Below are 24,693 nucleotides of genomic sequence, written 5' to 3'. Positions count from 1 at the left end.
CCCCGTCTATTTATATTTGTATCCATGTGTGGGCATGACACATACCCCTCGTTTTCCCACCGTCCGGTCATTAGGCTTTCTTCCGTTTGATAAGATACGATGCGATACGGCGTAGTCTGCGGTTACGGGGAATACGGGGCCTACGTACTGGTAACCTGTATAAATATACACGGGCGTAATTTAATAACGAGGCTAGATAATTGCGCGCCCGCCATTATTTATAGTTCACACTTGTTGAAGATATTTTGGGAATTTATGCACTTGGTTAGGGAATGTTGAATGAGAGAATTGGCAAGTTCGAGGAATGCCTAGCTTATGGAATGCTTACTAAATTATTGGGTGTGATGCCTCGAGATCAAAATGCCTGTGATTTTTAATTCAATTTCATAAAGCATGGAAATGATTCGAGTTTACGTATTCCTAATCATTTTTTATTTTAGAATTGTACTCAGCAATTCGGAATGTCCTAAAACTTTTGATAAAGAACAGTGCCTAATAATTTGATTACACTTCATAAAAGGTGTATGGTACTCTTAAAGAGCTATCAATAAATTTTTGTTATCTTGACGAAACCATGGTATCATTAAAGGAATCGAATTAAACTAAATTAGTAGCTAGAAAGAGATTATTTGACAACGGTTTTAACACAAATGTGATCCAAAATTTGGCCAGCTAAGCAAGTCAAAGCCGCAGGGCTTTGAAACGGCAACAAGTTGCGAAAAAGTGACAAACTGGGAATAGGAAGCAGACATATAGAAGAATATATAGTACCGATGGGTCGACAAATAGAAAACCCACACTGACGTCGAATGTGTGTTGTTCTGTTGCCAAAAAGAAAATCGGAAAACTGTAGAAAATGTGCTAAACGACAACAGGGAAAATAATTTCATTCGCGTACACAAAACAAGCTGCAAAATGAGCGACGGGCCAAAAAGAGCGGAGCACACAAATTGCTCTGCAATTTATTTTTATACGAAACGAAGCAATACAAATAGGAGTGTATATATGCAGTCGAGGTTTGCCCCTATATCTGCGCCTGTGTTTGTTTATTTATAGACACGTACACGCGAGAGTCGATCGACCGTTTCTCCCAGTGCGGCAGTTATCAGCCGAAAAGCACATTTATAACCACAAAGGAACACACATACGCCGTATTGGCAAAAGGCAGAAACAGCAGAACAGCAGCGAAAACAGCTCAAATCAAATAATGTGGGGCCAGGCCAAAACAGTTTCAGGCAAAACGCTCGCTCGCGATGACACAATAGCGAAATAGTGCCGCTGGCGAATGAATCTAGCGCTGAAATCAAGCATACGCAACGTGGTGCGCGGCCAAGCAGCTAAAAATAAGAATCGTTCTTTTGTGCCATTTTTTAAGTGCGCAAAACCAAACGATTTCAAAATCCGTGCAATAAGTGAAGTGAAGTTAACACGCAAAATGTTAAGTGATGAATAATTACACATGCCATTAAATATTGTGCAACAAAACAACTAACAATCCAATTAGCCAGCGTCAAGGAATAAGTTCAAATCGACTTAAGTAAATCCAGCAGCCGCACAACGGGTCAACGATTGCGTGAAATCTGCGCTAGGCGACACAGCAATATGATCTATATAGATGATTCAGAGCCGGAAGGTGGTAAGTCTACGAATTGCCGCTCGAGCGAAAATTATTATCACTCCGATAATGCCTCGAATTTAACAGTGAACACTGCGTATACGCGTTGTGTGTATCACCAGTGATAAGGGTCGCTGTCAACGGTTATCTGTATATATTCTACCCATAGATATAGCCCCAATAAATGTCTCAAATGGCGAAGTGTAATTATTGTATGTGCCTTGCCAGAGATTAGGCCGATAACTCTTTCAAATGTGTTTTATCCCGCAAAGCCAAACTGCAAAGAGACAAATCAAATTAACGAAATCTACGGCTTAGCAGCTGTTTTCGATTCCTCTCCTTTTTTTTGCCACTGAAGTTATCAGCAGTTAACTACGCTTTAATAAAGGGCCAAAACAATAAACATTTTCGGCCCATGATACTGATGCAAAACATTAACTTTTATGCGCAGATAAAAATAAACCGAACGCAACTGCAAAATGTATCTGGCGAAATCAAGCTGTGAATGGTGGAAACAAATGCTTAAACGATTTAGAGCCGCTTCCCGGGCCAGTGGGCTTTTAAAAATACATGAATTTCAATAAAATACGGCCATGGCTGTTGGAAAAGCGGAAAAGTGGGGGCGTGCCGAAAAAGGAATCCAGATAAGGCGCACTGTGATCAGGAAACATTTGCGACGCCGTTTCCATTGTCAGAAACAATAAATTTCACGCATAAAACAAAAGAGGGCCAAATATATACTATATACACTTTTTTGTCTGCCGCTTTAAGCCCAAATAAAAGCCAAAGCGAAGCGCAGTTGGTGAAGGATAAATGTCACACCCGATGAACGTTGGAAGGGCTGTGGTAACTGTGTCTACAGTGGTTTAGGCAGCCAAAGACAAAGGCAAAGTCGAAAGGCCCCAACTTCCGAAGCAAAAAAGGAAGTGTCAAGTAGTTTGGCCAACGGGAAATGGTTTGGGATGGGGGAAAATCGTCGTAGCATGAAAAATGCCGAGCGTCGGGCGATTCCAAAAATGAAAAGAACCCGGTGCGACACGAGAAAAAAAATTCGAAAGGACGCGTAACACGAGAAGACACAGGGTAAAGCACCCACAGAGTTCTCCTGATTTAGTGCCATTCAATCCGCAGTGTGGGTGTGGGCCCAGGAAAAAGGCTTACACGTCTCGTTTTCCCACGCTGTTTTCCCAGGCAGTCCTTCCCAAATTGGCAAATAACAACAAACGGAAATAACTGCCTACCTGTGGCAAAGGTGGCAACCTGACCGATTGGCCAACCTTTTTTCCCGTCCAATTCTCACTTGGGTTTGTCTCAGCCGAGTTATGTGCTAATGGCGCATAAGCTGATTTCTCAATTTCCTTTTCCCAGTTTGCCAGCCAATTAAGGGAAATCTTTGGCAAAGACACTTTAATCGGAGAGGAAATGAAACCATTTGCAGCGGAAATTACCAAACCGCAGGGAAAACCAGACATGTGGAGTTTCATAAAAATATTTTATTACTTTGCTGCATTTTGTTTACACAAAACCTAGTCGAATAAATCAAACAAGCCAGTTCTATTATATTTTAAATGTAGTTCATTTTCCAGCGCTAAATGTTTGCTCGACAAGCAGAGAAAGCACGCCGATATTGTGTAAATATTTAAACAAGAAATCTGCATAAAAATGCTGACCATCGCCTGACTGTGGCGTCATTAGACGGAGGAAATATACATATTTCTTTATAAAGTGGATTTTTGCTGAATACAGTAAGGACTACCAGAGTAAAATGCGTATATAGTCAAGTACATATATGTTCATTTGTTATTTTTACCAATCTCGGTTTGAGCAAACATAATAAAATATTTTTTGAGGACAATTTTTAAGTGATGATATGGCAATGCCCAAAAGTTTTTCACTTTAAACGAGATTTGCAAGATTATCTCTGTCTATTTTATTGGACACACGTTGAAAACTAAGACTAGGGAAAGATTTTGGCCACCGCTACTAGATTTATTAAAAGCAATTAATGATTCCACATTTTGTCTAGGCAGCGGCTATAAGTATTAATGCGATCTAATGAGTTGTTCACTTTATTGAGTGTTCTCTTTGGATAGAATACATTCTTCATTTCTTTTTTACGCCGCTGCTAACCGAAAATATTCAAAAATAAATTTGTGTTTTGCTTTGGATTTCTCGTACTGCGCTGCCAAGGTGAATGTAAAGCTGGCAGGCAAAACCGAAAGAATCTCTCACTGGCCGTTCTAAAAGTTACTCGCCCCGCAACGCGAATCCGTCCGATTTTCCCCCAGAGAACGAACGGATATATAGATCTAGTTGCTTATATATAATTGAGATAAATTTATTTTACGTCGCATTTCATGTTGAAGGTCGTTCGTTGATATTCACTTCAGTTGACGTTGCGAATTCCTCGACTCTGCCTCATCGCGGGGTCTCTGTACTCTACTATGTATGCGATTTGGCCAGGACTTGATCGTTTATCCGGCTGTCGAGTAATAATATGTATAAAGGTTTCACGCTTCCTGATTTCTTTGGCGTTTTAGTTGGCTCAGACTCAACTATATCCTATAGATACTTTGTTATGTTCCCTGTGCTTGGCCTGTTACCAAAATTTCAGAATTTATGCTTGCTTCCACTGCGACTAAAAGGGAATATTTATTAACCCGTCTGGTCGAGAGCAAATTAAAAGACATTTAATTTGCATATATCTGGGGACTATAACAATTTATAGAATATTTAATTCAGCCCCAAAGCACTTGAAAAGAAAAAGGCAACCGAAATCGAAAATCGCACAAAATGGAGCAGCTTAAAATGTCTGTTTTCGGCAAAATTGTCCAAAATCCACTTTTTGTTCTCGCCGCTTGCCTGCAATGTTGTTTAAATTTTTAATGCGAAAGTATCTCCGGCAGTTTGTCTGGGGCACAGCTGCAGGTGGAATGGCAGTGTTAAAAATGCAGACAGGGGCGTGGAGTGCATGTATGTATCAGTTTGTGCGATTATAACGCATACGCGATGTGGTGCAGATGCAAGCACAGCAATGCCGCATGCTAAACAAATTAAAATTGCAATTTAATGTATTGGCAGACTGGTAGACTGGCAGACGGGCAGACTGGCAGCCAGGAAGCCTGTTAAGATTGCATTTGCCACATGCAAACTAAACAAACAACTGTCGAATGGAGTGGGCTTCTGCTTGTTGCAACTCAATTTGCATGTAGACACTTCGCGCCCCTAAATGACAAACGGAAATTTCCATAATGCCAAACAGTTTCAGCCAGAACCGCAATCAAAAACAAGCCCCGAACCAGGCCATATGCCAAATGCAAAATGCCGAATTCCAACTGCAAATGTTATTCGGGCTAAGGACACGGCTAGCATCCGTCGAAAATAATCAAAATTATGTAAATGCTCTCTCGGTGCCCCAAAATCGTATGTTTTTATTTATTAGCAGCCTTGCATTCCGCCTTTGCATGTCATGCAGGTCATTTCATTTGCATTCCACGTAGTCAACATCATTTGCGCTTTGTAATTTCCCATGTTGCTGATTTATGGGTCGCATTCAAATGCCACTTTCCACTATCCACTTGCCACTATCATTATTTGGCCAACTCGACACAGTGCCAATCAAATGCCGAAAATCATCATTTTATTGCGTATGCGTATCATGGCCTCTTTAGTTTTCATCATGTGTTCACAATGTTTCGGAAATACCCGGCATTGTTTCCATATTTAATTGCAGAACAGCTACTGGTATTTAAAAGGCAATAACTCGTCCAGAGTATCCGCGTATCTGCCTCGGTAATCGCTTCTCTGTGGCCAAACAGATCGTTAATTCAGAGCGCTCTTCCCACTCGGACAGAAATTAAATTAAAGCCCATAAACTGTAACGGCCAAGAGTGCTGCGTTGGTTAGCTGCAACCGAGAACTCCTCCAGTGAGTACGCGCATCCTTATCTGTCCTAGAACCCACAGAATGATGGGGCACTTTGGATTCCTCCGGCTGTCGGAAGCTGTCTTGTCAATAGACTTCCTTTGGGGAGTGACTGAAATGCAATTGGAACTTGACTTAGACATTTGCTCGGATAATTTGTGTATGGTGCTGTAGTGCCAAACGAGCTTTAATTAACGTGCTGCAACTGATCTAGCCAATAAAGTAGGATATTTTAATTTATTATGATTGGTATTTTGAATGGCTTTGAATGAAATGAATTTGCAGATTTCGCTTTAAGTGCTCTAAAAAGACATATACATGTTTTACTTGCATATAACATCAGAAATACTCGTATAAAGAAAGTAGTGACTTTCGACTCATATATCTTAGCAGTTATCTTATCTAAGAGCTCATTGCTGAAGACTGATTATATACCCCAATTGATAAGTAGTCTTAAATAGGTACTTTCCCTTACATTTGTTTTCATTCATTTTACACAGTGGCGTATGACTTTAATACCATGCATTATGCATTACAAGGCTACACACTTATACACTATACGATACTGCAGAGCTAAAATTTGAGTTCTCTTTAAGGTCCCAATCTAATGGGTTTCATCTGCTTGACCCTAATTTAAAATGACCAGTTAAGCCCTACAACTGGTCCTTTAACCAACTGCTCAACACGTCATTGGCTGCCGGTCACTGAATATTTGAGGACTTGCAGCGAGCGTATTGTATAAATAACCCCAACACCATTAAATTGTCAAACGTGCCACAGAGGGTGTCTATGTTCCCTGCAACAGTGTGCGTGCTTGCCTGGTGAGTGTGGGTGCTTGTGTGTGTGGGAGTGTGGTGGTTGTACCCACGTAGCTTGCAAGTGCAAACTTTATTTAGAGATGTCAAACTGTCGCTCAGCTAGGACACAGATACAACTGCAGATACAGATACATTGTGCATGAGCAGGTCCGTTGCCTTTGCAGTTCCACGTGTCAGCACATGGTGGATGTGTGAAAAACAGAGTGCACAGAAAAAAATGCCTGATCCCTTGAAGATCAAAGATGGGTGATACCACTTGTGCAAGCAATTGCATTCTCGTACTTCTATAGTGTGTAGTGGCTCTATATTTGCTGTTTGTATGCAAACTAATGAAATATGTTTCTTAGTACCATAATTCTTACTAGTAAAGGTTAAAGGTTTGCTCCCCAATAATTGGGCTTTATTTATAAATAATTTTTGATTTATAAATCAAATTCATATGCTGGGCTGAAGAATTCGCGTAGGTTCATTTTAGAACTCCAGACAAATTTCTCTCTGTGCATGATTGAGGAACCCAGGATGGACAGTCGGGCAGTAAATAAAGCGTTAAATTTTAACAAATTGTTGGCAGAAGCGCGTGCGAACATGCACCATGTGGCCGCCATTGAATCGATGACCTTTCAATTACCTCGCTGTTTTATCCTGATCCCCACCGATTCCGATCCAAAGCGACCCTATTCCCGGCACTAAAAACCTGCACCTTGATTAATTGTTTTGTTTGTTGCGCGTTAATTGATTTATCTTGCTGATGCCGCAACTAATTCACAGAGCTGGCCAATTATTTATGGGCCATCGCCCCATATCGAACATATATATATCCTATTTTCAGACTTATGTATGTAAGAGGCCCTTTCACTTCCGGTTGGCATGGCTGCATTTTTAGCCCGCTTTGTGCCCTGTGCAATTTGCAGTTGTTATTCAATTATGCCCCAAACAAATGCAATTCGATTTGAGTGCAAATATGTGTTCGCACACTGCCGGCATATCTGCAATTCCCCCTTCGGCTTTTTCGAACCAGCCGCAGACTTCGCTCTTCGTCTTTGATTTATGCGACCATTGGCCTACACACACTGGCAACCAGAAGGAGATGCAGGGCATACGAGTACAATATGATATATATCTCGCACAATGGCATCCTACTCGCTTTTCGTTTCTTTAATTCATTTGTTTTGGCAGCTGTTTGGCCGGGGCTTTTAAAGTATTTGCGGTTCCGGGATTTCATTTGGGGAATGCACATTGTAAACTTCCTAAATTCAACCCCGATGGCCAAACATTTTCCAAATTCAGCGGGGAGCTCTGGATCCTCAGCTGCTGCAAATGACGGCGGCGCTGGCCTTTGTGTTGCACTCATAAATTAATACACTTTGAACGAGGGGCCATTGCGAGCCGATAATTAACTAAGCTCCAGTCGCTCAACAACCGCCATCAGGATCGGCCATGGATAGCCGTTCATTGACAAAATTTCCAGGATTTTACGCTAACGAGTTCAGCTGATGCTTAGCATGAAGCTTTCCAATCTACCAGCCTCCCAGCATCCCAACCTCCCTTATCACCTGCCACGCGAGTCCCGCAGCTAGTTTACTACAGCTGGGGGCGTGATAATAGCACCAATAAGTATAAATCCGTTCCCAGTTGGTAAAAAGTAAACAACAATCAATTTTATATAAAGCTGTCGAATACAAATGCATAAATAAAACACATAATAAGTTAAATAAACCATTTTTGATTTTAATTATATATGTATACATATTTCTTTAAATCATTTTAGGGCTTAGATAAATTTTTTTATTCCAATATTACATCATACTTTTTAAAAACCTAACGGGCAATAAAAACACGAATTAAGTCATCCAACTGATGTTTCGATTATTTATGCTATTGCTGTTTGTTGCTTTGACCTATTGTTTCGACCACGCCTGTGGGCCACAAAATGGCACAGGAACAGGGGCAGAAAGTCATTTATGAGCGCTGGCTGACACGAGGTGTCTGCGGTTGCCTCACGTCGCTCATTAAATTAATTAAACGCAGAGTTGCGGCTGCCAGCGAATTTGCATCGGCTTCTTTTCCTATTTGAGACATTCGCAGAACTTAGCAATCTAACAGTTTTGAATTTTCATCGCGCACGACGCTCTTTTGATGCCGTTTTGTTGCAGACTGGGTAGAAAGTTTTAATGAGTTCATTGCGGTGTGCGTCGTTAGTCTGCCTTGAAATTGTTTTGCTTTTAGAAGCGGCTGTTGCTGCAGCATTTTCCCCGATTTCCCCAACCGATTTGCCCCACCCCATCCCCACCGATTGCCTGCATCTACTGATGACAAGGCTGAAAAAAGGGAACTTCGGAACTTCGGCTGGGGGAAAAGACCTGGCCTGTGTTTATCTTTGCAGTCTGCAGTGGTCTCCATGCGATGTCCTTTGGCCCATTGTTGGACTTTGGAATTGCCTTGAAATTGCTGTGCTCACATCGATCAATTAGCAGGCATTTTAAGCAGGGGCAGCATTTTTGGGGGCCCTTTTAAATTTAGCACTGCTGCAGTGCCCTTAAAGTATTTTCGCAGTGCTCAAGTTTCGGTGATTAAAAACGAAAACAGCATGGAAAATTCCCACACATATATACGCTGCTCGAATGGCGGCGTTGATTATAAGCGCGAAAAGCTCACCCATACAGCCAGCCGGAGATTATGTGTGTGCCCACAAAAGCCAGCGTAATGAATGTGTAAAGGGATAGCCGAAGAGGGTGGGGAGAAGCGGGGAAAACCCCTCGGAAAATCGCCACAAAGCGATTCAAGAAATGCAAGCGGGACTCATCGTCACACGCGGCGTATGCGTAATGTCGAGGCGAACAATATTTTGGAATAACTCGCTTGGTGTCCTTAGCTCGCAAGTGACTAAATTAAAGGCGAAATAAGCTGAAATGAAAATTCCAATTGAATGAGGCTGGTAATGGGATAAAATAAAAAACAGGGAGCAACACGCATGCATACAAATTTCTAATGCTAATTTCATTGTCACAAAGCTGGTAGAAGGCAGCGAAAATGAAATGAAATAAAATAAAATTGCATCATCGCGCAAATTGGCAACGAGAAGGAGCCAAAAGTGACATCCCATTTCGTCAGAGACTTTGGCATAAATTTTGAATGGCAATGGCCCAATTAAAGTGTGCCGCAAAAGTATGCAGCATAAACTGGAAATTGGCGACAAAAATCGGGGGAAAATGGGGTCGAAATACTTTGCACTGCATTAGGGCACTGAGCTTTACGTCATATCTCGGGGAAACGTTCAAGGTCCCCACACACTCACATACCCACACACCCACACCCACACTGATTATTACTTTTCATTTTCCACAACGATTTTTATTTTTCTCTCGCTTTCCGCACATGCAAAAAAATGAAAAACTGGAGGCACTGGGCGTTGTCGCAGCGGATTTACGCTTGGCGTGCAGGAAAAAAATGAAGAAGATGAATTGCCGTTGTTGAGATACTGCCGAAACATTCGATATAGATATGCACGGGGATTAATATGAACATATAATATATAAAGGCGAACGCAAAATAAATGGATACATGGTATTGATTTGTCTCCTGTCATCTGTCCCTTGTTTGCATTTGTTTAAAAACAAAAAATGTGGGCCTTATGCCGCAAGTTTCTTTTGTCATTTATCATTTATTGAATTCGATAGCGTCAAACATTTAACACATCTAACGTGTCCATTCGGCTGCAAGAAATAAATTGTGTGCCCAGTGTCTAATCAAATCGGTACTGACAAGGATCGTTGGATTCAAAAGGTTTAGCTACAGGATCTGTAGCTTGTATAAAGCCGGGTTAAGCTCTTCATTTTGGACTGACTGTGTATAGATATAGATTCAAAATGACAGGAGATTCATAGTCTTTGTAACTTCAGCTATGCCTTGCTTTCAATTTATACTTTAAAAATATGTCACCTGGATTAGGCGAGGCATTAGAGTCGGGCTGAGAAAAGTGTGAATACTGGAGCCTGCTCATTTTCCCTTGCATTTATGCATGACCATTTGATGAAGGCAATGTGAGTGTGGAAGTCCCTGTAATAGCCAATTTGAAATGGCACTGTAGGGGCAAACTTTTGCCATTTTTTTACCTCTCCCTCTGCCTCTGCCAACACACAGTTTCAGACTGGTTCTGCCATTCTCATTCCTTCCATGGAATTTGCCAGGCACTTAGACTGATTAAAATGCACAGACAACCCGCAGCATCGTCATCAGCAGCAACAATAACCAGGAAAATATCTACTGCCAACGGCACGAACTCATTTCCAACAGTTTTCGCCATCGGTTGCACAAACGTCATCAGCTGAGTAAAGTTCCCAGCCTGGTCGAAGTTACCAAAATCCATCGTAGAAAGTAACCAACATTAAGTCAAAGTCAAAATAGGGTGAAGTACACATTCGTTTCAGGTTATTTTCAAAATCAAAATCACATTTTGGTAGCCTGCAAGTTTAAAGATAGCAAAAACATAATGAAAATCAGATTTCAAATTAATGTTTGTATTTCATATTCTACGATGTTGATTTGATTTTGCTTGCCACTGATGTACTAAGGCATCTTAATTTGCATAGCATATGATGCATCATCAAAAGATTTTCGAATTAGTTAAAATGCCTTAAATACGGCTTCAGGAATATGGCTCTAGTTTCCTAATACTCACGAGAAATAAGCGGCTTACATTTTTCGGGAAGTCATTAAAAATTTTAATTTTATAGAAATTTATTAACCTGACAATTTTCAAGGCGTCAGGTCAAAGGCGAACAGCAAATAGAAAACGAGCTCCAAATTAAATTCATCGTTTATAATTCTTGTTTGCTTTGAATTTAGCAAGTGACTTAGCCGGCAAACAAACAGCAAATGCTGTGTGATCTTTGCGCCGACTTCCTGGCAGCATAAAATATATAAAATGTATTAAGTGTTTTGCTTGCATCCGTTTTCCCGTCTGGGCCTGCCATTAAATGCTTGGCATACTTGTGCGATTGCTTTGGTCGCGTAAAAAAGTGTTTTAAATGCGAATATAAGCAATGAGGAAGTGCATGCAGGACCCTCGTTGTTGCGTAACTTTGGTTTATTGAAATGCCGACGTCTGGCTTGTGTTTTTTGTACTTTTTGCATATATTTTGTGGCCGTGTAATGTGTAGCACATTGACATCCATCGTTTGATGTGCAACAGTTTGCCTTTGTTGTACAACACATTTTGCGCCGCTAAACTCACGTGCCCTCAAATTGTGTTATTAAAAAAATTTCATTAAGCACATTACACAATTTTTATGACAGCAACAAATTGCAGCACCAAATCGATGAGCGGAAAAGTCGGAGGAAAACATTTTTTCGCTTCCGCTGAGGATTTGCTTCGCTCGGATTTTATTTTTTAATTTGAAAGTCAAGGCAATCCTGGCAACAGTTGCCCAAATGAGCAGTGGGGAACGGAGATTTGGCTGGGTTATCCTGCGGATCCTTGACGACCCAAGGAGCAAAGGCAAATCAAAGAAAAATTTGCTGATTTTCATATCAGAAAAAATTGCCAGCGTTGGCACAAAAAATCGTTCGCCATTTACATTCGCCGCTCTATATCTATGGCACTCCATTGAATGGGGAGTGCAAATGTAGTATCTGCGACTCCCGCTCAGACATTTTTATTGATATTGTGCATAAATTAACTTTATAAAGTTTTTTGAATTCAATTTGCGACGAGTTGCACTTTTCAACCCAATCCACACACATTGACCCTAGTGAGCGAAAGAGACGGGTGCGGTGCGATAGAGATTGAGTAGGAAAATACATATAGACGTCGGGAAAAATACTTCTGAATAAGAGATGTCTGACACAGAACTCAAACTTCAACTGAAAGCTATTTAAAAGCTATAATTATTTTGCATACATAGGGAGACGCATCAAAGCTGACTGTATCTTAATACTGGGGTAAGAGCAACGTAAAATATTTTCCTAAAGTAGTTATTATAGTTTTCCAACCACATAATTAAATATATATAAAACAAAATGTGTACATATGTATGTAAAAAGCACATTACTAGTACATCATATTTTTACTCCAATCCACACGTTCCTATCCGCAACCATTCGTGTATTATATGCACATCTTGCAGCTTAATGGATCTGAAATTGATTTACGAAAACACTTCAAACGGCTCAAGTCCAATTTCGATTGCATTCGGTTGGTGCATTGGGATTGGGGTCGTCAGCCCACCGCCCACTGTCCACCGCCCCTCGCTGCCACCCCCACTGTCTAGCCAGAGCATATGGGCATATCCGGACCCCTCAACCCCTTGTTACCCAAGTCCACGGATTTTCCCTTTGGATAAGCGGAGCAGTGCAAATGCCAAGAAGAGTCGATATAAATTCATTTATTCATGAGCTCGAACCAGGAAATGAATGGGAGTTACCTGTCGCCCTCTCACATCCATTTCTGAGTATGAATATGAGTACACTCAGAGAAGAGTGTCTGAACTGAAACTGCTCTTTTGACACCTAACGCTTCTAACTTATTGTGGAGTCATTTTATATGTCTTTATACGGTAATCTACAAACGCATCGATATATATACATACTTGGTTTGTTATAGTTTATTATAATATGGTGACTTCCTTTAAAATGTCTTTTAGTTATTTACCAAATCATGGTATTGAATATTGTTATACATTATAATTTCATAAAGTGTTCAACCGAGTATAAGTGTACGTTTGTGCATAATGAATGCTTTTCTGCGCTCATGCTGAAGTTTTATGAGCGTTGAAATATCTCGAATCTCGTCGCCTCTTTTCGATTCCACTTTTGTGTCTTTTGAATAATGAGTTATGGGACCGAGAAGTTGGCAAGTTTTCACAAAATTTTCCCTTCAATTGAGGAGCTCTCTTCAAATTTCTTGCCTAATGCCAGTGCCTGGGCGTGTTTGCCGAAACTTAAATTGTGCGCATTATTGGCAGAGTGCACTCAAATGCACTCATACATGCACTCACTCACTCAGTCGGTGCCAAAAACCGTTTAAACGAGATATGGCCGGGGGCATGGCCAAAGGGAGGCGTCAATTGCTTGCATACATACATATATGTGTGTACAAGTGCCTCGCTGCACACAAATAGCAAAGAAAACGCTCTCGCAGCCTCCGTTTCTATTCACAGTAGACGCTCGACTTTCACTTTGAATTTGCCAAGTTTGTGCCACCCCCACCATCTACTTTTCCCGCCCTCGTCTCGCCCCTTTCTAGATTCAGAAAAGTCTTTTCGTTTGCTTCATCGTCGTGCCTTTGATTTTAAAGATTTATCGTGTTTTCCGTAGCATACTTATGTGCGCCATTTACATATTAATGGGACAGCTGCCGCGCAGATGACATCAATTCATAGAAGCTTGCTAACAACTTAACCCCTTAAATACCGCCGTTAAGCACAGCTAGAAAAAGTCGAGAAGTCGAAAAATAGGGACAACAAATTGTACTCTTGAAATGGTGACTAGGGGTAGTCTTTAACAGCTTCTCCGTCCAGAACCTATCGAAAAATTGTTGTTTTAAGTTTGATATCTTACATTATTTATACCCGGCAATTGGAGAGTAAAAAGATGTACCTGATTTGTTTAAAAAGTATTTAATAGGCTGGAAATAATCGTTTCCAAACCTATAAAGGGACATACTTGATCAGGCAGCAGCTTCTAGTAATGACAATCTTAATCGAAGCTTAATTAAATTGATAGATTCAATTCTTACAACTATCAGAATTAAAGAATTATTACTTAAATTTGAATTAATTGTTTTTAAAATAGTGGCCATCAATCGGTTATTTCAGCACACATATTGACTTACTCAACTTGTACCATAAGCCTTTGACAGATTATCAATAATTCGAATTGCAAATTTTTGAAAGCAACTGTTTCCATGCCTGCCACAAAATCTCCGGGGATTATTGCGGTCGAATGTCAAGTTGAAACTCTTGTGCGTAATTGAAAAAATATGAAAAATCGTGCACTGTTTGGTGACCACACGCAGGGGACCCAGGGAAGACCACCGCCCACGGACACACAAGTAAACCCATATATGTCACAATATTCCCACTCGTCACTGTTGTCGTCCCCATTTCATATCGTTGCGTTGCACAAATTCAATTGAATCAAGTCATTTTTATTTGTTTGGCAACTTGTAGACACACACAACGAATCAAATTCTGAAAGGGTTTCCTCTCAGCACAACAGGAAAACTTGTGTGCAATATGTCCTGCGAAATATGTAACAAGCACAAGCTGTTGTTGAGCAGTCCTTGCAGAGACGTACTGGCTCCATAATAGCCGGTATTAAATGCACTCCTAACTGGGAACTGGACAATGGAAATGATTGAAATGCCATATTGCCGAGGGTGCACTCCTGACCACGTTGCGGAGCACTTGTTTTTCTTTGGCTCTGGCCAGGAACAAGAAATCTAATCAAATCACACAGTTGAGGTCTTAATCAGACCGAAACATTTCCGACTATATACCCACCTATGGCTTGTCAATTTATGGCAGCAAACTGGTATGCTGATAAGGAATATGGCAAGCCAATGGAATTACGGATCGATAAAATGGCTCAATGAAGTGCAATGGGGTGTAGGTACTAGACCTGGATTGATATCAATGCACCCATGAGTGTACTAAATATCTTGCGTACTGCTCTATCAGTAACATTTGCGTGTAATCGGTAGGTCAATAAATAAGAAGCAGCTAACAGGAATAACATTCAATTAGTAGCAAAACCATTTTCATTCTGGGCTTTTACTTCTTAAATATACGTCCGATAAACTTATTGAAAACATTAAAAGCTACTTGCTCCTTTTTCAATTTTCAGATCTTTTCCTAAATTAAAAGGTTACTGCTAAACTGTTTTATGGTCCAAACTTAATACCACCCATTTTTCCCTATTTTGCAGTTTTGGAACCGGCGTTTCCCATGCGCGATGTGACCATAAATCGCAACGTCGATGCCCATAAACTTTACGATGTGCTGGGTGAGGTGGGACGGTGAGTAGAGTATTCCAGCGGCCCGATCGCCGCACTCCCCGATGTGCCCCGAATCATATGTAATTAATATTATGCCCTCTGGCAGCGGAAAATTTGGGACAGTGTACAAGTGCAAGGACAAGGCAAATGGCCTTCAGCTGGCGGCCAAATTTGTGCCGATCCCCAAGCGCGAGGACAAGCGGAATGTGGAGCGGGAGGTGGAGATAATGAATTCATTGCAGCATCACCTCATCATACAGTTGTACGCGGCATACGAATATCAGAAAATGATGTGCGTCGTCCTGGAACTGTAAGGAAGACTTCAAGAGGCCCATTCACGGGCCCTTACAAATGAATGTGTTCAGTTTGCTTGTCCTTGTCTCGTGGGTGTGACTCCTTCTCTGTGTTTCTCTATAAATAGAGTATAAATGTTTATGTATGCACGTTAGATTGGGCTTTATTTGGCGACCAAAAGTTATAGTTGCTCAGATAATCTGATAGTGTGCACTCCCAATGCATAATAAATTGGAAAATATATGAATGAAACTTAACTGTATTTAAGCAAAGGATTTTTGGTACTTTTTGCTCGCCAAATACGGTCCACCCTAATATATACACTTGTAGCCCTCTATTCCACTATTCGTTAAGTTTGTTGTCCCTTTGCTGTTTGCCACATTGTTGCTGGGGACACAATATCTTGCAATCAGTGGGAATGTGCATAAAATGCGATTTACACGTACGCACATTATCGTAAACTAGAAAACTTTTCCGCCCCAACCAATACACGAAACACTCACACAAAGTCTGAAAGAAAAACCTCGAGCAACAGGTTTCCCCTTGGCAGCCGAGCATTTATAGAAATTTACAGCAACTTTTATTTGCCTCGCGAAAGTTTTTCACAGCTTCTTTGTTCGCAAATGAATGGTGACATGGGTTAAGGGTCTAATGGCCCATAAAAACGATTGAGGCAGGTGTTCTGGCCCACTGATTAGTCAACGGCCTTGACCCACATTCGCCTCCCAGTGGGCGAACAATAAACGAAAGAAACATGAAACAATTCCGTTTTCATAGACCCAAGACAAAGCCCCAAAAGACTTTGTCAACTTAAATTAATTTTCAACAAAACAAGGAAACTGCAGTTTGGACAACTTGTGCTGTTGTTCTTGCTGGTCCTGTTCTCCTTGCCGTTTTCCCCCTTCCGAAAAAGTTATTGTTGACTTGCATAGTTCTCCTTGGCATATTCATAACAGAATATCCAACTACGACGAACATATTTTCCAAAGAAGGGAATTCCTCGCCGAGATGATGAGCAGCTAGGAAAGTGGTTTAAGCATGCTGCGTTTCAACTATTTAGTTTCCATCGTGGAAAAGCCACTCAAAGGGAGTAAGCACAACTGTCAAACTAAAACAAAGAGCTAGTAATTTAACTGAATTAAGATGGCACATCTATCGCTTTACAATAAATATTTAAACATTTTGACAATTGTTTTACACATCCCATGCGACATAAAACTTGTCGGTTAAAAGCTTCATTGGATTTCCTCGGATCTGTGGATTTGCCAGTTGAAATTTTTAAGTGATTTTCATTTGGATAATGGACTTTTATGTGCAGCTAGGGGTATACGAGTATAACACTCATGTCCGAATTAGGTATTCCAATTGGATGAGAACAGTACGACTTGTTAGACAGTTTTATAAAAATATTTTATTTTTATCTATTATAATCAGCCAAAAACATATTCAATACATTACAGAACGTGCAACCAAAGACATTAGAATAACATTATAACATCCAGAGACATAACATTATTCTAATGCCTTTGGTGCAACACTATTGTTTACCTTGCGTTGTAAAAGTTGTTTTTGTATACAAATGTATATTTAAAAAAAAAAAGTATTATTAGAGTATTTATATGGGTCAACACAAATTGCATAATCAGACCAATCAGAAAAATTCTCCATCAGTTGGATAGCAATATTCCATTTCAAACGACGCACAAAGATCTACATGCAATTTTAATTTACTCAATTTCGAGTGAAGTGCATCAACTAGCTAACAACCCGAAAAAACAGAGAAAAACCAAAGCATTTCGGCATTTTTCCAGTTTTTTCCGAATTTTTTCATGGGTATCTGATGGAGGAATGGAACGGCCGGGTTTTTTGTGATGTGTTGTGGTATCGACACTTGAGGCAAATCTCGGATGACATTTGTTCGAGTGCCTGAACATAATTCTCTCCGATTCCGACTCCGAATCCAATCGGCATGCCGTTAGTTGATGCCCGTCACTCGAGCGGATTGATGCTCATGGATTATCTGATTTTCGTGTCCTGGCAGAGCCATCTGTACTCTTGTAAATAACATAACTAGTTTAGTGTGGGTTGTCAGGTAAGGTAACTAAACACGAAGCTAAAACCTTTGGTTACGAGGTGAGGAGACTAATTGAAAGGCAATAACTCTATTAATGGTGCTTGGTTTGCATGATTCGTTTTGTGTTTTCTGCTGTTTATGCTTTTCTGTTTTCACATTTTCCCTCTGTCTAATTAACACCTTTTTTTCACAGCATCGAAGGAGGGGAGCTTTTCGATCGCGTGGTGGACGATGAGTTCGTCCTCACCGAACGAGTCTGCCGCGTCTTTATTCGTCAGGTGTGTGAGGCAATGGCCTTTATCCACGGCAATGGCATAGTCCACCTGGATCTGAAGCCCGAGAATATTTTGGTGCTCACACAGAAGGGTAACCGCATCAAGATTATTGATTTTGGACTAGCTCGTAAATTTGATCCTGATAAGCGTCTCAGAGTAAGTACTTCTTGCAGAGCTCAATCAACAAAATAGTCTTCTCTTTGGGAATAATAAGCTAATACTTAGTCTATACTTTGTATGTAATAATTACCAGAAATGAACCGAAGGCCTGAAATACTTGTCTAAGTATAATTTCTCAAGACACAAGATTCTGGATGGTTCTTATTTCTAAGATGCATGTAATGCTTAGTAGCAATTATTTAAAACAGAGTTATTTATTCAATGCCGACTGTTTCAATAGGTTCTCTTCGGCACTCCGGAATTTGTGGCGCCAGAAGTTGTAAACTTTGACTGCATATCGTATGGAACAGACATGTGGAGTGTCGGCGTTATATGCTATGTGCTGTAAGTTTAATACCTGTGCTTTAGAAGCTACTTTATATGTACGCTTTGGCTTTTATTAAGTTATTTTAAAGTTTCTTAAACAATGACTAGAGAATAGCAAATGAGTACTCAAACTGCCAAAATAATATGAAGACCTTTTTTTACATGGCGATGAAGTCTTTAAATAAATCTTTTAATATTTTCTTTAAACGTTTATAAATCAAATCTATTTATCCTATTTTATATCGATTGAAATCAAACCGTGGATACTTCCTCTTACTTAGCCAACAAGTATTTATTTTTACAAAAACTCAACAGATTTAAAAGAAGAAAACATATCCAAGGATGTCGATTTTACTTATTTCTGGGGTGAAGCCAGCACAATATTTTCGAACCATTTATGTTGTGGCTCAAGCAATTAGAAATTTAATCAAGACCCGCACTCATATCTTAAGGGTAGGTGCTTGGAAGAAAACCAATTAAAAGTGTGTACCAGCTAAAAATGTGATAATCAAAAGGGGCGGTTGGTGGATATGCTCTCACTCCGTGGCAAATTTAATTTAGTTAATTAAGTGTTGGTTTTGTGTTTTTATTTATTCTACTTACGCTGCTTTTACATTACATGTTTATTGACTCTCCCACACCTCGAAACCACACACAATCCCATATGATGGTTTGGATACAGCATCTCAGGACTGTCGCCATTCATGGGCGAGAATGACATTGAAACAATGTCAAATGTAACCATTGCAAAATACGATTTCGAGGATGAATGCTTTAATGGCATATCCCCCGAGTGTCTGGATTTCATAGCCAAGCTGCTGGCAAAGGACCTGGGGTGGGTGTTCGAATTCTCCCCCTAATTAGAGTCTGGTTGCTAACCCGTCTCCGGATTTTCATTTCCCCAGCACCCGGATGACAGCCGCCGAGTGCATGAAGCACAAATGGCTTCAGCAGCGGCCAGCCACCGCCGCCACGGCCACGCCCATCACAAAGGCTGCCTCCTCTGCATCCAAATCGCGCCTGAAGTCTGTGTCTCCGGTGACAGCTCCCTCGGAGTCCTCCGAGGACTCCACGGAAACCATTGAAGACGAAGACGAGGAGGAAGAGGTAGAGGTTTGCGTGGAGCAGGCGAAGCAGGAGGACCAGCAGCAGGACGAGGAGCTGGCCCAACTCTGCAGCGACGCTGATCTCGAGGTAAGAAATTGGAGAACTAGACCTGCAAGGCCATCAAACGAACGAACGGATTCCAGAGCTAGTCGGCTGTATGCATTGTGGTTTTTAACTAACTCTTCCAAGAAAATAAAATTACAAGTACTGACAATTAGCATTAAAATAATATATGAAATGGACTGCATTTTTAAAGGAATCCACAGATATGTAACAATACCTATTTCATCAGATATACAGAAGGACAGAGTCATTTCAAAGGTGACTTTTTGCACGACATACTTCGAAACATACTTTTGGACTTCCAATAATATGAAGTACTCGTGCATCACTGTTCGATTAGTTATTTGAACCTCAACCATTAACTCGGGGACATAGCGCTAGTTTCCCGTTCTCAAGCCACCAAAGAATTACTGTACCCTTCGCATCTGTTTCCTTTGCAGAACAAAGAACTGGATGCTACAAAGGACAACCTGAAGAACTTCATCGTGCGCTGGGAGACGCATCCGAACAGTCCGTACGTGTTCGACGTGGAGGGGAATGTGATAGCTCCGCTGAGCGAGACGAGCTATCCCCATCCCAGGAGGACTCACGGCGCGGACAGCCTTTCCTCCTCCAGAGGTGAGTACGGATCCCAGCGACAGCGCGACCGACACGCCCTCATCCACGGCAAATGAGGCATCCGCATCGCATTTCCAACTGCATCCTGCAATCGGATGGACTTTGTATATTACACGATTAACTTGTCAAACTAATTGTTGTTCTTAACTTGAATGTGGACCAAGCTGGCTAGCTGACTCTCTGTCCGTATCTCCTTTCCGTCTCCGTCTCTGTCTCTTTCTCTGTGTTAACCCTATCTCTGTGGTAGAACCAATTCTTGTCTTCGGACGAGGGAGGACCAGCTTGCCAGCCAGAACTGTTGTTTATGTTTAAGTAACCCTAGCATTAAGCTATGTGCCTGGCATTCTTGTAGCGGATGACCAGCTCTATTAACCACTTTACACTGTGATAAAGACAGCCATTGACAAAAAGAAAACATGAAAATATATGCAAAATATAATTTAAACTTCAGCACAAAGATACTTCTCTGTAGTTTCTGCGAGACGAGAAACCGAAATCGATTTCGCTCCATCCCAGTCCTCTCCAATCCCAAATCCGAAACCCCTAGAACTACCCTAATCCACAGTTCAGATTTAGATCAACACACATGCTCGTATAGCCACAGTTTCTGGTCTGCCAGCCAGGTAAGCCCAACATCCAGCTCAAAGCACCAATCATCCTCAGAGATCGCAGTCAAATTCCTCAGTCAGTCTCATGTTCATTTGTGGTTTGTCCGTCAGAGAGACTTACTATATCGTATTAACAACAGAATAAAGTTCAAAATACCGAAGTTTAATAATATATTTTACGCATTTTATAAGTATAGGTATAGTTTCATTTATTAGGAAAAAACCTGTTTCTTAGATAAATCTTTTTCTATAAAAGTACCAAACAATTTTTCAATAAAATGTCTTTATGAATCAAAATCAATAACAACCGAATACAATTATAAATATTCCATCTTATCAGCTTTTTCAAAACCTTCTTCAGCAGCTGTATTTACGCAAAGTTATTTTTGTGTAGAGCATTAGTCAAACGCACATTTGATGTTCCTAAGAGCCATATTACGACACAACTCTCTGAACTCATAAGCATGCTCTATCCGTTTGTATATAACCATTTCGTGTACATTAACCCTTCTGAAACAGTTTTTGGCAATAACCCCATAACTTCTATGTAAACATATACAAGATCCTAAGAATATTGCTTCTAAGACTATGCTCTATTTCCAGTTTGTTCGCCTTCGCCTTGCGAATCAATTTCCACTTTGACGGATGACGAACGGGGAGAGGTTGAAGATCTGCCGGAAGAGGACGAATCCCGCAGTGCGGACAACGAGAGTCCGCGCTCGGTGGCCACGCCCATCAACGAGTCGCGGGAGAAGCTGTTCCCGGCGGTAGCCACCTCCAGTCCGGCAACTCCCACACCGCAACACCTCTTCAACGAGAATTTCGACGAGTTCTCCGGCAGTCAGTCCACCGCCCAGCAGCAGCGCAGTATGAAGAGCTATCTGCACACCTTCGATCGAAGGAACTCGGATACCACCTACTTGCTGGGTCGGCGGAGTTCCGGAGAGCGTGTGAATCTGGCGGATGAGATACGGAAGCTATCTGATCACCTGCTCATGCTGGCCGAGATCAACACCAAGCTTGGGGATGCGAACAACAATGGGAGCAGTGGTGGAGCGCCTGCTGATTCTCCTGCTGCTGCTCCAACCCCTGCTGCTGCACCATCTGCTGCTCCTTCTGGCAGTACTTCTAGTAAAACCTCGGAGACTACCCAGGATGGCAATAGGTGGACCAGCAAAACCACTTGCAGGAGCAGCTGGAACCGTCCCACTTTGAATGGAGGACTCCTCAGCCAGGCCAGCAGCAGTTCCCAGAGCCAGAGATCCTACGATGATGGCAAGGGCAAGACGAAGATCAGTTCGCTGTCTGTAAGATTGCAGCAGTCCATCGAGGAAACACCAAAGTTAAGCAACGGGAACAGCTCCTCTAGCAAACTGGTGCAGTCCCAGCGGAATTCCACGGTGCAAACCATGAGCAGTTCCAATGCCAGAAGCTTCACTAACCAGCATGTACAAAGAACCAGCACCACCTCTTCCAAGGTGATCTCCAGCAGCACCAGCAACAGTACCACCAGCTCCAGCACTTATATCTCCTCCAGCGCCAGCAACCCAATCTTGTCGGGCGCCAGCAACCCAATCTTGTCGGGCGCCAGCAACCCAATCTCCACCAGCGCCAGCAACGAATCGGCCAGCAGTCGTCGTGCCAAGTTCAGGATAAACCAGATGAGTCGGGATGTGCCCGTAGGGCTGCCGGACACTCATCAAACCGTGAATCTGGAGGAGGCAGCCAACACCACCAAGGATTGCCTGCTGCATTTGTTGGAGAAGTACAACGAGACCCGCATCCGCAATCCGGTGGGTCGCCACCAGAGCATCAGCGTGGACTGGCACGTCAGCGACAATCTGGAGTACCGCTCCATGAGCTCCATCAACGCCTTCTTCCAGCGCCACAACCACAATGGCGGCGGCCACAACGTACGGCACATTCAAGCCCAGCTGGAGGAGAAGGCGGCGGGAAAGTAGGTGTCCATATCCCGAGACCTCTGTATATATGCGATATATATATTTGTATGTAGAGTACAGGTCAACTAGTTGGCACATAGGTAAAACTACAAAGCGTCGAATGGAACAATTTAATATTTATGTATTTGATGTAAGCAATAAACCAAATTAATTTATTGAATAAAACTGAAGCAATGGTTTGTTTTCCTTAGCTCGGGCTGGTATTGCGTTGACATCCCAAGATATTATACAAAACAAGAGAGAACGCTATAGTCGAGTTCCCCGACTATCTGATACCCGTTACTCAGCTAGTGTACATAAGTGCGAAGAACAGTTTTTGGCGGTTTGTGGGCGTTAGAGTGGGCGTGGCCAAAAGTTTTTTGGCGAATAGATAGAAATTTACAAGACTAATACAAAAATGAAAAAATATCGAAACATTTTTCAAAAGTGTGGGCGTGGCAGCTTTGGGCGGTTTGTAGGCGTTAGAGTGGGCGTGGCAAAAAGTTTTTTTGCAAATTGATAGAAATTTATAAGACCAATACAAAAATGAAAAAATATTAAAACATTTTTCAAAAGTGTGGGCGTGGCAGTTTTGGGCGGTTTGTGGGCGTTAGAGTGGGCGTGGCAGCATGATTCGACAAACTTGCGCTGCGTCTATGTCCCTGGAGTCTGTATGCTTAGTCTCAACTTTCTAGCTTTTGTAGTTCCTGAGATCTCGACGTTCATACGGACAGACAGACGGACAGACGGACAGACGGACAGACGGACGGACAGACGGACATGGCCAAATCGACTCGGCTATTGATCCTGATCAAGAATATATATACTTTATATGGTCGGAAACGCTTCCTTCTGCCTGTTACATACTTTTCAACGAATCTAGTTTACCCTTTTACTCTACGAGTAACGGGTATAACAAGAGAGAACGCTATAGTCGAGTTCCCCGACTATCTTATACCCGTTACTCAGCTAGTGGAAGGGAGAAGGTAAGTCTAAAACACAGTTTTTGGCGGTTAGTAGGCGTTATAGTGGGCGTGGCAGAAAGTATCGATAGAAATTTACAAGGCCAATACAAAAATGAAAAAATTTCAAAACATTTTTCAAAAGTGTGGGCGTAGCAGCTTTGGGCGGTTTGTGGGCGTTAGAGTGGGCGTGGCAAAAAGTTTTTTTGCAAATCGATAGAAATTTATAAGACCAATACAAAAATGAAAAAATATTAAAACATTTTTCAAAAGTGTGGGCGTGGCAGTTTTGGGCGGTTTGTGGGCGTTAGAGTGGGCGTGGCAGCATGATTCGACAAACTTGCGCTGCGTCTATGTCCCTGGAGTCTGTATGCTTAGTCTCAACTTTCTAGCTTTTGTAGTTCCTGAGATCTCGACGTTCATACGGACAGACAGACGGACAGACGGACAGACGGACGGACAGACGGACATGGCCAAATCGACTCGGCTATTGATCCTGATCAAGAATATATATACTTTATATGGTCGGAAACGCTTCCTTCTGCCTGTTACATACTTTTCAACGAATCTAGTTTACCCTTTTACTCTACGAGTAACGGGTATAACAAGAGAGAACGCTATAGTCGAGTTCCCCGACTATCTTATACCCGTTACTCAGCTAGTGGAAGGGAGAAGGTAAGTCTAAAACACAGTTTTTGGCGGTTAGTAGGCGTTATAGTGGGCGTGGCAGAAAGTATCGATAGAAATTTACAAGGCCAATACAAAAATGAAAAAATTTCAAAACATTTTTCAAAAGTGTGGGCGTAGCAGCTTTGGGCGGTTTGTGGGCGTTAGAGTGGGCGAGGCAAAAAGTTTTTTTGCAAATCGATAGAAATTTACAAGACCAATACAAAAATGAAAAAATATCAAAACAT

At 41.6% G+C, this 24,693-nt stretch overlaps 1 protein-coding gene and 1 long non-coding RNA gene across 2 annotated transcripts; one reads left to right on the top strand and one right to left on the bottom strand.

Annotated features, from left to right (window-relative positions):
* Window positions 1-486: 486 nt before the first annotated feature.
* On the top strand, window positions 487-23,008 carry LOC6528800 (death-associated protein kinase related). Its single transcript, XM_002089796.4, has 9 exons — window positions 487-1,636; window positions 15,283-15,373; window positions 15,459-15,662; window positions 17,914-18,151; window positions 18,396-18,499; window positions 19,164-19,316; window positions 19,387-19,675; window positions 20,092-20,269; window positions 21,481-23,008. Exons 1-9 carry the CDS (start codon window positions 1,603-1,605, stop codon window positions 22,836-22,838), a joined length of 2,649 nt encoding a protein of 882 aa, XP_002089832.2. The 5' UTR covers window positions 487-1,602; the 3' UTR covers window positions 22,839-23,008.
* Window positions 10,751-15,268, bottom strand: LOC120320544. The gene is made up of 2 exons (XR_005560040.1): window positions 11,036-15,268; window positions 10,751-10,818 (listed from the first exon to the last, which is right to left on the bottom strand). It is a non-coding gene; the product is annotated as an uncharacterized LOC120320544 (long non-coding RNA).
* Window positions 23,009-24,693: the final 1,685 nt, after the last annotated feature.

Source organism: Drosophila yakuba, chromosome 2L, assembly GCF_016746365.2.
Source record: "Drosophila yakuba strain Tai18E2 chromosome 2L, Prin_Dyak_Tai18E2_2.1, whole genome shotgun sequence".
NCBI lineage: Eukaryota > Metazoa > Arthropoda > Insecta > Diptera > Drosophilidae > Drosophila > Drosophila yakuba.
The sequence above is the reverse complement of the archived record's forward strand: the minus strand, read 5'-3'. Positions and strand labels throughout refer to the sequence as shown.

Bases quoted from the DNA above. Each gene is read 5' to 3' on its own strand.
- LOC6528800 (XM_002089796.4), top strand. From the start codon at position 1,603: ATGATCTATATAGATGATTCAGAGCCGGAAGGTG. The intron at 18,152-18,395 runs GTAAGTACTTCT...CTGTTTCAATAG, and splicing joins ATCCTGATAAGCGTCTCAGA to GTTCTCTTCGGCACTCCGGA. The intron at 18,500-19,163 runs GTAAGTTTAATA...GTTTGGATACAG, and splicing joins GGCGTTATATGCTATGTGCT to CATCTCAGGACTGTCGCCAT.